This window comes from Numida meleagris, chromosome 12, assembly GCF_002078875.1.
Source record: "Numida meleagris isolate 19003 breed g44 Domestic line chromosome 12, NumMel1.0, whole genome shotgun sequence".
In the NCBI taxonomy this organism is placed as follows: domain Eukaryota; kingdom Metazoa; phylum Chordata; class Aves; order Galliformes; family Numididae; genus Numida; species Numida meleagris.
In genome coordinates this window covers 7,768,815-7,784,248 of record NC_034420.1, presented here as the reverse complement: position 1 = coordinate 7,784,248, position 15,434 = coordinate 7,768,815, and the positions used below count along the sequence as shown (strand labels likewise).

At 43.7% G+C, this 15,434-nt stretch overlaps 1 protein-coding gene across 8 annotated transcripts; it reads left to right on the top strand.

Annotated features, from left to right (window-relative positions):
- SLC26A2 (solute carrier family 26 member 2) lies at positions 542-15,261 on the top strand. Of its 8 annotated transcripts, none has more exons than XM_021410898.1 (5): positions 593-654; positions 1,362-1,436; positions 3,504-3,581; positions 4,679-5,332; positions 6,833-15,261. In XM_021410898.1, exons 4-5 carry the CDS (start codon positions 4,691-4,693, stop codon positions 8,336-8,338), a joined length of 2,148 nt encoding a protein of 715 aa, XP_021266573.1. In that variant the 5' UTR covers positions 593-654; positions 1,362-1,436; positions 3,504-3,581; positions 4,679-4,690; the 3' UTR covers positions 8,339-15,261. The 8 variants fall into 8 exon arrangements, with proteins under 8 accessions (XP_021266571.1, XP_021266570.1, XP_021266573.1 ...); XM_021410899.1 differs by lacking the exon at positions 593-654 and adding an exon at positions 661-1,052; XM_021410895.1 differs by lacking the exon at positions 3,504-3,581 and having other exon boundaries at positions 551-654.

Genomic DNA, 15,434 nt, shown 5'->3' with positions numbered 1-15,434 from the left:
ATTGTTACATTATCTGTAACTATGAGAGCCATGAAAAGTTTATTTTGCCTAATGTTACCAATAGATCATTAATCTTTCAATTTAAAAGTCGGAGTGACTTAATTAACAAAAACACGAATTGTTCACTGGAGTTCTTTTGGCTTGTTGTTTCTTTTGTTTTTTGGGCTGCTCTTTTTGTGGGGAGGATTAGAATGAGTCACTCTCTGCACTAGGCTGCGCCAGGCCGCTCGTAATTCAGAACATATGTGGAATGAATTAGAAAGTAAAAACTGAAGCATTACAAGTGCCTTTGCCGTGGGAAAAAAAAAAAAAAAAAAAAAAAAAAAGCGAATTGAGAGCACACGCATTTTTCACTCCGTACACTGACCGGGAAGGCGCAGGCAGGGTGTGGGTTGCTGAGACCCGCTTCCCGTTGTTGCTTCCCATGAGCAAGTTCTCGCAGGGGGACCGAGGGCTGACAAGAGGCAGACGGGGCCGCGAGGCGGGGCACGCCTTCCCCTCCGCGCTGGGCCGGCTCCGGGCCTCCTCCGGCGGCCACAGGGGGCGCGGCGGGGGCGGCCCCGGCCCATGGCGGGGAGGCGGGAGGGGGCGCGGCGCCGGGTCGGGCGGGAGCTGCCGGGAGCCGCGGCCGTCACCCGCACGGCGTGTGCCGCGGTGAGTGGGCGCCGGGGCCGCGCCGTAGGCGGCGGGCAGAGCCGGGAGGGGCGGAGCGGAGCGGTTGGAGCGGGGCTCGCGGTGGGATCCTCGCGCTGCCAGCTCGGCGCGGCTCTGCGGAGGGCTCGGCGTTCCCCAGCCCGTTTTCTGGAGCGTCGTCGAGTGCCGGCAGGAGAAAATGAAAGTGGCGGAGTCGAGAGGAGAGCGCACGGCGTGAGCTGAGGGAGCGCCGGCCCGAAGTGGGCTGCGCGGAGGGGAAGCGCCGTTTGGATCCAGAGGGTGTCACTGGATTTACATCGAAGCGATCCATTTCGTTATCCCGGAAACTTCAGCGTGTGCTGGCTTTCTACATGATACACGCGCTCTCCGCGAAAGCTGCGGTTTCTGGAGTATAAGAAGTGCGTGCGTTCTGTGCTTCAGCGAGTTCCCCTCCCTGCAGCCCTGGGCGGGCGGCGGGGAGCGGCCTCGGCCGCACTTCCTCTGTGGCTCCAGCGCTGCGCTCCGTGCTGGGCCCCTTGCTGCAGGAGAGGCGCTGAGCCTCTGCAGCGTGTCCAGAGAAGGTCTAGAGCGGTCACAGGCGTTGGTCGGCAGTTGGAATACTGATCTTAGTGGTGTTTCCAGCCTAGTAGTTCCAAGGTTCTACATAAACAGTTCCTGCAGAACTTGGATTTCTGCTTCACCTGCTTCTCTTCTGCATCTCTTCACAGTGTTCGTGCCTCTTTCAGTCATGTGTTCATACACTAGTTTTTAAGTGCGGGCCTGAAACTTCTCATGTCCAGCAGGTGGGTGCAGTGAGCCTGGGTGGTGACAGTATGAAGTGACAAAATGCGATAATGAAATTGAGAGAAGTAATCTGGAAAACTGACATTGGTGTCATAGAGCTGACGCTTCTTTTTTATTTAGTTCCTATTCTTAATTGCTCGACTCTTAAGTTTAAGTTTGTAATGTGTTATCTCAGCCCTTGAGAGAGCTTCGCAGTCCATTATTCTCTTGCTGTCAGGGTGACTGTGTTCTGGGACGGATGCGTGGAGCTGCAGCCTGCCCGGTGCTGCCAGCAGTGCTTCCAGCGTTGGCAGATGGCTCCTCACCTGTAAGATGGCAGAGGATCAGTAAGAGAGCGCTGGGTGGGATCCAGAAATAATCTGCAAAAGTCATCAGATCTCAGGAGTATAGTACCTCCCCGTGTCTTGATTTTGTGGCAGCCACATGATAACAGGACAGAGAGATATCGGAGGTTTCCACAAGTCTGTGTTGTGTTCTCAGTTTCTTGGCTTTGTGGCAGTCAGACACCCCCTGAAGACCTTACTCAGGCCAGAAGGAGCTGATAAAAGAGAATTATCAGCGTACAAATGAGTTCTATGAAAATAGTGACACGCAGTAGCTTCTTTTCCAGATTAACTGTACGGTATACGGAAGCAACAGTTTTTAGAAACAAAAATCCAGTTTTACTGGGCACCGTTGGGCTACATGATTACTAAAGTAGTACAAAGCAACACTTGAAGGCAGAAAAGGGTGAAATGAGTGTTGAAAATGGTGTCATTTCCTAGTGTCCCGCCACGGTTAGAGGCTGGGGCTGAGTGGTGAAAGGCCCTTTTCTTGCCACGGACAGAAAGCTGTTATGCAGGTGAGCACAAAGATCCACTATGTGCCCAGAGTTCTGTAGCCAGAAAGATTTTTGCTTAGAACATTTTTCTGCTGTCAAAGCACAACCCAGGTACCATCTACTGTGCAGACGTTTTATGACATTGCACGGAGCTAAACTGAGCTGTCTGCATTTCATGTTTGAGTTTCCTGACCGATCAAGAAAAATTCCCAGACTTCAGTTTGCTGTCTGAGGGCCCTGGGTGAGGGGAGAGGAGCCACAAGGATTTTCATTGCTAAAACCTTTTCTGAAGTCTGAGGAAAATTAACTAATCTAAGTAATTTCACACTAAAAATTGGAGGTGAATTTTCCACTCAGCTTTTGTAGTATTGATTTGCTCAGCAGTGGATGGAAGCTTATTAATTTCTTACTCTGTGCTTGTGAAATGAATAAAACCTCTTGAGCAAATACAGACAGGGGATGTGCTTGTGCTGTACGCTTCTGACATGTGCTTTTGTACACTGAATTCACTGTATTCTCACTGGGCTGTATTTGCTTTTCTTGTATGTGCTATAAATAATTCCCTAGCGGACTTTGCAATACCGTATGGGTGGTTAAGATTAGATATCTGCAATGTGAGGATGAGTGCTGGGAGTTTGCATTCTCCTGGGAGCACGATCCCTATGTCATCTTGAGTAAGTCACACCTTGCACTGTAGGTTTCCTCACTAGCAAGTAAGTGCTCTAATTCTTCATAACCTGTTCTAAGCCTATAATTATTCTAAAATACATTGAAGATACTGTACTGACAGCTGTTAGCCAAGGGACGTTTGCCACTTTGAGGTGTGTGTAGGCTTGTGATACAGTAATACTGCATGGCTAGGACACTCTGAGATATAAGTTTAGAATGATTAAGAATGCACATGGGCAAAACGGAACCTTTGTTCTCTTTCTGTCTGTTGTACTAGATGATTATCTTGTCTAAGGAGAGCAAATATGGAGACAAATAAATACATTTGTAAAGTTACCCCTAAAAGTGAAAATGTATTACTGCTCTGGGTGGAGCAATCTCTGGATCCAGAACTTAGCTTTTTAAGTTACCAGAGCCAGGACCAATGGAAGGACACAGATACCAGGAAAAAGACTTGAGTTCAAACTGGAATTTTCCACTTAGGGCTCACCTAACACAGCAGTGCATTAAGCTTCTTTTAAGCTTCTTTTTTTTTTTTCTCTTTTTTTTTTTTTCCTTTGGAACATGAATTTTCCAGAGCCGCTCCTCAGCCTGCACTCAGAACCGCGGCCACAAAGAGTCATGTTCTTGGCTGCTGCACTAGGTCTTCTTTCTGGTATGTAGATCCACGTAGTGCCTTGCAGACCCCACATGGCATTCAGGTGGGGTTGGCATCGGTGCCGTGGGGTTGTTTGTGGGTCTGGAACCAAGGATGTCTCTGCTGAAAGCACAGCAGCCTTTCAATAGCAGTCCAGTGGCCGGCTACCAGAAGTGAGCTGTGTGGGTTCTCTGTAAGGAGCGGGAGCTTACCCACCAGAGAGGTGCTCTAGTGAATGAAGGCACCTTTTGACGTTAAAACAGCAACCCCTGCCTCTGGTATTTCCTGTTGGCAATCTACCCACACTAGGCAGTGTGTTGACTTTAGATAGACTGGTTGGTTAGAAACATAGCTGTTGTAAACTGCTGTATGGCTGCTCCACATACGGATACCTACCTTGTTTTACTGTACGTAGATAGATATTAGAGCACATGATCTGGCAGAAATGTGCTGCTTACTTTACATTGTCCCCCTTAACTTGCCTTCCGTTTGCTTGTGCTGTTTTAGTTAGATGTAATTTACTTGAAAACCATATTTTTTTATGAAGAGCATTTTCCCATTGTATCTCTGGCTGAAATAAAGTCATTGTGTAAAGACTGCTTATTAGGTAGCAAATGTTCACAGTGTTTGCAGGAGTAATCGGTGCATGAAAAATATCTGTTTTATGAAATGTGTATATAAAAAATGTTTAGACCAAGCTGTGCAATGTGAGAAATGCACTAATTGTAGTTAATTTTCAGCAGCTGGATTGAAGTGACTGTTGGACCACAACAAACCCTGTGCCTGTCTTTCTGCAGTGGAGCAGTCTGCAGATAGCAATTTTGTCAAGGAAACCTCTCTGAGAGACAGTGCTCTGGCATTCTTTTCCATTTCACAACTTTACCAGCAGCAGGCTTATGCTACAGGATATCAGCTTCTTTCTTAGAAAGTTGATTCCTTGTTTAACAAGGATGTAATGGGAAGACTCTTTCCAAGTTTAATTGGAGCTTGCTTTCTCTGCTTAACCAAGACTATCAGCCCTTGCTTTTCATATCCACTGAACCAGCTCCATTAAGAATTCTGGTCTAACACATTCACTTATGGGTTAATAACGCTGTCTTTCTTTCTATTGCTAGGGAGCCCTTGAGATGTCAGACATGGCAGAATTCAGCAACGTTCAGTCGGTGTCTGAAATGCCAGAAGGAGATGATGCTAAACATGGCTTCCATCACAGAATGTTCTTGGAACCTCAAGAGAAGAAGAGCAGCCTGAAGGCTCTGATGGTTAAACAAGTGAAGAAAACTTGCAGCTGCACTCCAGCCAAAGTTAAAGACCGTGTTTTGAGCTTCTTTCCCATCTTGCAATGGCTTCCTAAATACAAACTAAAAGAGTGCTTACTGGGAGACATAATGTCTGGTGTGATTGTGGGGGTCTTACTAGTCCCACAGTCAATTGCCTATTCTCTCTTGGCTGGACAGGAACCTATTTATGGCCTTTATACATCCTTCTTTGCAGGCATTATTTATTCCATATTTGGAACCTCTCGCCACATCTCTGTTGGTATCTTTGGTGCACTTTGCCTGATGGTGGGACAAGTGGTGGATCGTGAGGTGCTGAGAGCTGGCTATGACTTGGAGCCAGCTGCTCTTAGTGACCACATGGATACAGCAATGCACGTGAACACCACCATTGCGCCTGTGAACCAGACATCACAGAAGCTGCTCTGTGATAAAACCTGCTATGCCATAAAAGTTGGAGCCACCATGACCTTCACAGCTGGAGTTTATCAGGTAAGAGGAGGTGGACAAATAGGTGTTCTGTGGAAATAGCTTTAATTCTTTGGGTGATTGTTCGAATGAGCAGTCTGCTGGGATTGCGTATGTCCTTTGCATCTCAGGCAAGTGGATCTAAGCAGGACTGGATGTTGCCAGTTACTGTGGTGCAAGAAGCTCCTCTGTGCTCTCTTTTCTTTTGGATAGCATTTTGTACTTGCTTTATTAGCTTGCTGGTGACTGCAAGGACCTGCATGGAACACTGGCAGACCTGCTACTCCCTCACTGATTAGCTCACTGTCTTCTTTGCTCTGCTCAAAAACGTTTTTTTTTTTCTGGTTTATATCTTAGGGCTCAATTTCATTGGGCCAAAATGTGGCATGTTAACTTATAATTCCAGACTTGAGTCACTTGGATTTATCAAAAAATGACCTGAAAAATAAAGCTATTTCCAGTTTCTTTTTATTCGTCTCTAAGCTTTTTTGTAAACGTTTGCTGTTTGCCCATTCAAAGCCAAATCAATGCCATTTTATGAAGAGGGTACTACTGAGATAATAAAACAGTTTTGAAATAAAATTTTTAAGTTACTAGCATATTAAAATACATTATTTAATAATGTGTTACTATTTTGTCCCCTGCTTACTTCCTAGAATTCAGTGCTTGCTGAAATTAAAGCAGATATCTTTGTTTTTAGACTGTCATGCATTAACCAGAATGGATTTAGTTTTAACAGTACTTCAGAACCATGATATTTCAGTTCGTGAGTTCACATTCATTTCTTCCTACAGTGACATCCACAGTGATAGCTAATCAAATTGTAGAGGAGGAGAAGAAAAGGAGATATTTAGCTCCATTTAACATGAAGCTTATTGGGAAGGAAGGTATATTTACATTCACATAATTAGGTAGATATCCTGTGAAAGAACACCAAGGATTTCTCCACTCAGCTAGTGTTAATAAAAATGAATGCCAAGACACTTCAAAAGTTTTTCTCTACTTATGTAATCTGCATCACAAGAGTTTGAAGCTCATATACTTTCCAAGTCAGATGCAGCAAGCTTTATGCAGTGCAAAGGGCAGCTGTTAGACCATAAGCTGTATTTTTATTGCAGGTTGTAAACTCAAGCATGAGACATACAAAAGCATAGGTTTTGGATCTCTGCAAAGTTCATAGAGATTAAAAGAAATTGAGAGAGAAATGGTAAAAGTAACTAGTATTTCAGATGCTTTTTTTCTTGGGTCCCTTTTTTGCTGGACCCAATGAGCCAACAGTAAGCATGGGTTCAGAGCATGGAGGCCTCTGTGACCTCTACAAAAGCCTGCTCTGTGCTGGAAATGCATTTCATCTGAGTGTGGTGCACAAGGAGCAGCTGAATATTGGAGACTGTCTTTTTCATGCTGAGACCATGCCTTGTCCTCCAAGGCAAAGTTTCTTACCCACTTTTCTCCAGATCCCCACAATGATGACGTCTACAAAGTTTGAATCCTAATCTTTTGTATGTGGTTGATTCCTTGCAGGTGGCCATGGGTTTCTTTCAAGTGGGCTTTGTCTCAGTGTACCTCTCCGATTCATTGCTCAGCGGATTTGTCACGGGTGCCTCCTTTACCATCCTGACATCACAAGCTAAGTATCTCCTGGGTCTAGACATTCCACGGAGCAGTGGCGTCGGCTCCCTTGTAACCACGTGGATAAACATCTTCAGAAACATACACAAGACTAACATCTGTGATGTCATCACCAGCTTCTTGTGTTTTCTTGTTCTTATCCCAACTAAAGAGCTTAATGAACATTTTAAATCCAGACTCAAGGCTCCAATTCCAGTTGAATTAGTTGTGGTTGTGGCAGCTACTCTAGCATCTCACTTAGGGAAGCTGAAAGAAACGTATGGCTCAAGCGTTGCTGGGCACATCCCAACTGGCTTTTTGCCACCCAGCCCTCCAGACTGGAACCTGATTCCCAACGTGGCTTTGGATGCTATCCCCATAGCTGTCATTGGCTTTGCCATCACTGTCTCCCTCTCAGAGATGTTTGCCAAGAAGCATGGTTACACCGTGAAGGCCAACCAGGAAATGTATGCCATTGGCTTCTGCAACATCATTCCCTCTTTCTTCCATTGTTTCACAACAAGTGCAGCTCTTGCCAAGACTCTTATTAAAGAGTCAACAGGCTGTAGAACACAGGTTTCTGGCATCGTGACTAGTTTGTTAATCCTAATAGTTCTCCTTGTGATTGCACCGTTGTTTTATTCCCTTCAGAAGTGTGTCCTTGCTGTCATAACCATTGTAAACCTCAGAGGCGCCCTGCGAAAGTTCAGGGACCTGCCAAAAATGTGGCATTTGAGCAGGGTGGACACAGTGATCTGGCTAGTTACTATGGCATCCTCAGCACTCATCAGTACTGAGATTGGTCTTTTGGTTGGTGTTTGCTTCTCTATGCTCTGTGTCATTTTTCGAACTCAGAAACCAGAGGCACCACTGCTTGGCTGGGTGGCAGAGTCTGAGACGTATGAGTCCCTGTCTGCTTACAAGAACTTAGAAACTAAGCCAGGAGTTGTGGTGTTGCGTTTTGAAGCACCCCTCTACTACATCAACAAAGAGTGCTTCAAATCCGCACTGTACAAGCAAACTGGAGTCAACCCAGCCCTGGTGAAGGCAGCAAAGAAAAAGGCAGCAAAAAGAATGCTTAGAGAGAAGGAAGCGGGTTCTGGTGGCAACCAGACCAGCATTTCCATGGAGCTTGTGTCTGAACCGTTGGGGTTTCACACGATAGTGATTGACTGTTGTGCAGTACAGTTTCTGGACACAGCAGGAATACGCACGCTCAAAGAGGTCTGCAAGGACTACAATGAGATAGATGTCCAGGTGCTACTGGCGCAGTGCAATCCTTCGGTGAGGAGTTCTCTAATGCGAGGAGAATTCTTCAAAGAGGGAGAGGACCACCTTCTCTTCCACAGTGTGCATCAGGCCGTGGACTTTGCACTGGGTGCACAGGAGCACAGCAGGATCTGTGCTGCTAAGAACTAGCTGTGGGAAGGGAACAAGTTGGAACAAAGCCTGGAAAAAAATGAGCATTGTTTCACGTATGGTACTGAGTGAAGGCAACTCGTAACTTTTTCATGATCTGTATACAAACCTAAGAGTTTTGTATGGATATTCATCTCATTTCTCTTCTGTCATCAACTTTCAGTTTCTTGGTTCCCCTCTAAGTTTTGATCATCACCATGGGGGTCTTTCTGGATGGGACAAGCTTTAGAAGTGCTCCAGGCATCCCATCTAGCTGAATGCTACAAGGCGAGTCATTTCTTGTCCCTCATTGTGGTATTGCTTTTTCATATCATCACAGCCTTATATTTTAAAGGAATGACTGACAGGTACTGTTTGCTCTGCTTTTTATCATGTTGTGATTGGTTGGTAATGTTGGGACAGATAGATAAGGAAAATCTAGACATGCAAGAAAAGAGTCTTAATGCATAGCTTAAAACTTACGTGTCACCTCTGGACGATGCTTTGTCATTGTGTTGTGACAGCCAAATGCAGCCAGATCAATGGGGGCATGGTTATCTAATTTCTACGCAGTCCTTTACATGCCAGGAAAGATTGCTCTTTAGCTTGACTCTCTTTGGATAATCTCTCTGGAAGTATTTTTATTTGGACGTGATTGTTTAGAAGCCTGATTCATACTTATGGTCAATTGCTTGTTTTCTAATATTTAGGAGCGCTTTAGAATTGTGAACATTAGATATGGAAGATCTCTAATTCATGGGCTGCAACACAACACAAGCCAGTTTTACTTGCCAAACAGACAGAACCACAGACACCAGAATGAAAAGGGCCTAACAGATTACCCAGCATCTGGCCAGATCTGCCTGTGCCACGCAGACTTTGTGAATACAGATGTTATTGACCGTAAACCCTTTACATATGCTCTGTCATGGGCCTTTTGTAATGGTGATGTTGTCCAAGAAGTGAAGTAATCAGAAAAAGAGCCAGAAAGAATTCTACTGAAAACTGTTCACCACATTAGTGTAAATAAAACTTTGTACTTTGCTTTTAAGTTATGCAGAACAGTGAAGAGTGCCCATTGTTCATGCTGAAATACAAGCACTGAGTAGGAAGACATTCTCTGTTCTTACAGCAATAGAATACAATTATGAAAGCATAGTTGAAAGATTAACTTTTTTTTACTGACTGCCACCTGTGCATAGCATACAGTACCTGCTTGGAAGATGTTTGTGCCCAGGGGAGTTTGTAGCCTGAACTGCAGTTTCTTGACAGCTTTTAAAAGGGAAAAGGTGTTATATATGACAATAAGCTCATCCTTAATCATTCAAAAATAATGAGTCTGGAATCAGAAAAGTAAGAAAATGCAATGTAAATCATGAAACATTTTCTAAGTAGAAATATATTTTCCGTTCAGGATTATTTTATTTTTCTGAGCAACTAGGAACTCTTCCCTTATTTCAGTGAAAGCAGCAATGTCACACAGTACCTCAGTCTAGGAGCTGGGACCTCAAGAGGATGAATGGATAGCAGGAAGTTAAGTCCCAGGACCTGGCAACATTTATATATTAGGTGAAATTAATACATATTTTAGGACATGATAGGAGTGTGTAAAATATTTAGGGCGTGGGCAGGGTGGACACTAGCATATACGGAAAAGGATCACGTAACTGAGGTCCTTGAATTAGGTGTTGTAGAATTGGACTTACTAAGGCAGCAGCAAGTCTTCAAGTATCAGAGATTCTGAAGCTTCTGCAGTGTTCAAAAAACATAAATATTTTTCTTTCGTAGCCCTAAGGCATGTTTATACAAGGAGATGAATCCCAAATAGCTACTCCTGATTTTTTTTTCCTTTTCTGCATAAACTTTTATTCTGTGCTAAGAATCCCTTATGCGCTTTGGGTAATTACAGTGACCAAGTTTTATTATCAGAGTGGGGGCCAGTGTCAGGAGGGAGCAGCTGTACCCTCGGCAGCTCCAGCAGCCGGGTTCCTGCTTCAGGACGGCTTTTAACTCTAAACAAAATCACGCATGCCATTTTTAAACACTGATTTTCACTATTATTTTTCAAGAGAGCAGAGCACTGGGGCAGCGCCCTCTCCTCAAAGTCCAGATGAAAAATTAAAACACAGCAAATGAATACCTACCCCCAGCTATTCATTTTCACCCTGTTGCCCCTCAGGCATGGGCAGCTGAGAGGGAACGAGCTGCTCTGATCATCCTGGAGACTTCCTCCTAGGCAGGGATGGAAGTGAAGTAGAAGGTGCTGTGGGTGAGTCTTTCCTGTCTACGCTCATGACTTCTACCCTTTCCATGCTGCCCAGGAGAAGATTTTTTGATTTGTGACAATGCGCAGTGATAACAGAAGAAGAAAATAAAAAGTATTTATTAAACGCCTTTTTTTTTTTTTTTCAAAATTCTTTTCCACTTGTGCCGAGAAGGGAGGAATAACGGTATCACTTCCAAGGAGCAGTACGACAGCCATCAAGGATGCATATTTGTGGCACCTGGGTGTTTGTTTGCATTAAAGCACAATAAAACAGCCATAAATTGATTTTCAAAGAATTAATTTAGATTACAGCTAAAAGACTGAAGTGATTTATGTTTAGCTAGAGCACACCGTGCTTGGCCGCAGTGCTGTTTGTGCAGCCACAATTGGCAGTGTAGCCTCCAAATTCAATTTCAAGCAAAAAAAAATAAAATGTATTAAAATGCTGAAGCATCCAGCCAACAAAAAGAAAACAACTCCTGATGTTCTTGTTTAAGATAATATCTAGAGGCTGCAGTTTATCCTCTGTATAAATGCATACAGCCCTGGTTGGAAGGGAACACAAATAAATGCCAGTTGGCAGAGGGTTAGTATAACAGAGTCCTTTGGCATTAATTAACTGAAGGTTAGAGCTTGTCATGGCTGGGATTTCTTAAAACAGTGGGTTTTCAGCCATTTTCTTTTTAGAGCAGTGATTTTTTTATTTTTTTTTATTTTTTTTTTACACGGAGATACAAGGGTAAGCAAATTCAAGCCCACTAGAGCAAGAAGCATGCCTTGCTTCAGTATGTTTGTGGATCCTGTAGAAACAATCCAACTTCATGGCTAGGCATCAAGGACCGCTGAGTGAAAACTGTTGCCCTAAAAAATTTGTTTTATAAAGGCATTTCAGACACATCTCTCTCTATATACACACATAAATGTATATATATATATATACATACATAAATGTACACACACCTTTTTGAGCTTTATGTCTCCAGTTGTGCTTTTGCAAAGTGGCTGTTTCTGTCCTGGAAGGGGCTCTCCAGCCTTCTACTGACTTAAACAGTGGAACACACATACAGGATTTTAGAAGGAGAAATTGTTATACCCACTGCCATCTAGGGCTTCTCTTATCCCAGCCTTACAGCCTTATTTGTCATCTTCAAGAAGAAGGAATCCTAGAATAATTGCTTTTGAGCTGCTCAGAATAGTGACATTTGTTGCACAGGCCTTCAGAGCCCCAGACCAGCCTGGAAGGGTGCAGAAATCAGTTGGTCTCCTGTAAGGCAGTTCCCAAATATCTTAATCCAGCAATTATTTGTCTAAATGAGGAATTAAGAGATCATTAGCACATTCATTAATGGTAACAACGTGACATTGTTGTTGAAATTAACACTCTCAGCTATACTGAAGGCTCCTGGAAGTGTCTTTAGTAGTCTCCTACTAAATGACAGACAGTTTCTACATTTCTTGCTGCTATAGGGAGTAGTTTTAGGTCCTGATGTGCCGATTGCACTAATAAATGTTTCACTTGTGTAAATGTTTTGACACAGAACCAATTCTTAACCCATTTCAAAAAATGGGGCGTTGTTGCAGTGATGCACATGGTACTTATTTTTGGATTTGTGATGACGTGGTGGAAATGCTAAGTCACTACTTGAACCAGGGATTGAGCACCTGGTGGGAAGGCAGGGCCAAGCCAGGGGAGCTCAGGTGCATGCAATGCACCTGAGTGACAGTAAAGGGTGGAGCCAGGATTTGCCCCTTCCCAGACCTCATTTAAGGGTTGGCAGTGGGGGAGGGTGTTTCTTACTGGAGAGCCCTACCTGCCTGAGGCTTTCCAAAGGTAAGTGAATTTTCTTCCTCTGTTTCTGTGTTCCTGGCTGCTGCATTGAGGCTTCTTCTCATTTGCTACAGGCTAGGATTGTGTTACCCTGCTATTATTGCTTTCCGTTGCATTACAGCTTTACAGTTGTTGACCTTAGTCCCGTGTGATTTAGTGATCCTGATTTCCTAGCAGGTTGTTGTACCTCCAGCCATGGCTCTTCAATTTACCATGTGATCCACCTCAGTGCCCTCTTTCACACTTCTGTGTTTTGCTGTAAGGCACTGCATGTAATTGACTGTAAGATGAAGAATCTTCGCTTATTTTGCTGTTACCTATGAGTTGCTATTCAGTGTTCATGCTAAATCCTTTGGTGAGACCAAGGCTCCTGAGCAGTGACTGCAAAGTATCCTCCAAATCTTGTAGTGCTTGGAGCTGTGGGGTTGGGAGGGAGTAGCCCCGCTGCCCAGCTGGGAGAGCCACAAACCAGCCTGGGGCTGTATGAGGGCTCATGTGTAAATGGCAGTGCCTCCCAGGACAGACAGTCCTGGTTGGAGGCCTGTGACGACACTGTGCAGAGCCATGTGCCCTTTTCCATGAGTGTAATACTAACACAGGGACCTAGTTCCTGTCCAGTGCTGCTGTGTGAGTCAGTGTCCCATCTCAGCATTAAAAGGGATTTCTGGCTTTGTGCTTATTTATTTTTGTTTACTTTTAATCTAATTCTGCACTTGTCTCCCCTAGAAAAGACCACAAAGCTGCCATGATGTCTGTACTCCTTCCTGTCAGGCTGCGGTGATGCACAGAGAGATCTCTCTCTTGAGAGAAAAAAAACAGTGTTTCCTTCAGCTCTACTTACTTTGCTGGCTTGTGCTGAGAGACATTGAAATCCATTGCTGATGGGGCTGAAATGTAGACAGGAGGTACTACAGGCAGAAAGCATCCTGGGGCTGTGAGTCAGTTGGTCCCAGCTGCAGCCCACAGCCTTATGCCTGTGTGTGAACTCTGTGCCACATCCTACATCTGCATCTTGCCATGCAAGCCTGCCTGGTGGGGTCTGCATTTCCTGTGCCCAGATCTTGTTGGGGCAATACTGCAAGTCTCCCCACGTCCCATTCTTTGAATCTTTCACCCAAAGGCTGCGCTTACTCCCTGCTCCCACCATGCTTAAATACCTGCTAGCAGGTGTTGCTGCTAAGAGTTTTTAATGAGGCTGAAGTCATCACCCACAGGATCTAGATTGCTGGTCTAGATCCCAGAAAATGGAAGAAGAGGAAGTGTTGTTAGTTGGGTGTGAAACACTTTGGGCAAATAGGTTTTTTTTTTCAGGGTGTTATCTTCTAGTTTTCTTTTCATACGCTTCAGAGAGATGATTAAATTACTGAAGTGATTAAAGTTTATTTTAAGAGCATTAGCTAAGCTAATGAAGCTGTGATGCAGATAGGAGTCATTTGCTAATGCAATCCAGGGTGCTTTGTGTCTGTGTAGCTTACTGTGCTCTGCTGAGTCTCAGGCTAGGATACTGTTGTGAGTCTTCAATATTGATACAGCTGTCCTCACTGGAAGGGATTTGCTCTTCTTCTATGCTGGCATAGCTGAAAGGGACAATATCTTTAGTGCAGACGAGGCTCTGTGACTTTGCACTTTAAATAGCTTTAAGTCCCAAGAATTACTTGTACTTGGTTGTTGTGTTTGTGAGCCTTTGTTGGAGTAGCTGCTCATGTGGAAAAACTACCTGATCTTTGATTCAATCAAATTCCTCCTGAAGGAGAAATCATTTTGACTCTTGCATTTTCTTTTGGGATGATTACAGTGCTGAAAGTGATGCCTCTGGTTAGGTAAAATGACTCATATTATACTATGAACTAAATATATATTTTAAATTAGTACCTTTCTGTAGTATTTCACAGAGAAAATAAGGCACAGTGCTATTTCTCTAATGTGCAAATATACAGAATACTACAACACTTGATGGAGAATCAAATCTCTATTGAGTAACTGTACTGCCCAAAATACTGGAATTCCAAGACTGAAAGCACTCGTTTCTTAGTCCAGCTCCCAAATTATCTCAGGACTCCCCAGGACGATGGGAAACCAAACATTCCGCTGGACTTGGGTCCAAATTTTAGTGTCTAATCTTTGACTTCAGGAATGAAATTTTGTTATTTAAATGCAACTGAAACATGCTTAAGGAGAGGTAAAGCTTCACTTTCTGGTAAGCACATGATATTTCATTTCATCAGCCTCTGGTTACTGATGATCATCTCGGGGACTATGGTATATTCTGGGATATGATTTCTGAATTATTCTAAATTCAGAGTGATTTTTAGATACTATTTGTGACATAATGTTTTGCACAATAAATACGAAGGCAAAGTTTGCCTGGAATAGTTGGGTTGGAAAGTTGCATAGCATGTATAAAGGATTTACTTTTTATTCCAATCTATAAATGCAGTATAAATGAGGTACAACGCTTCCCCCAGTTTGGTGCTGGGGAAGCTGTCTGCCATGTGACTTTGTCTGTGCTGTATGTGTGTTGCTAGTGCAGATGTGGCCTTGTGCACAGCCTGAGAAGAGATGAGTTGCCCTCAGCTCCTTGTGAGAGCTGTGCTCACTGACCAAAGCTTGTGATGGGAGTTGCATTTTGTCAGTCGTCTTGTAATGTTCTGCCAGCAAAACATACTTATGGGTTATATCGTCTGCATATTGCTGATGTTACATTTTCTCTCTCTGCTTGTTCTGTATCAATTGTCATTTAAAAATGCTGATGTGCCTTATTGTCATTGCAGAAGACTGCTAAAAGATTTTTCTATGATATTGTAAAATCTTTGAGATTTCTTTACCATCATTAAAAAGATATTTATGTTATTTTCTGCTGTCAGAAGTATGCTTGATACCTTAACAGATGCTGCAGCTTTAAATTTTAAGAGGAAGAGCCATGTGTATCTGAGCAGTGACCTACTGCATGTTTCTCTTCACATCTGCACCAGTCTCTGTTGTAAAGGTGGTGTACACATAGCTGCAGGCAAATCTGAGTTTCC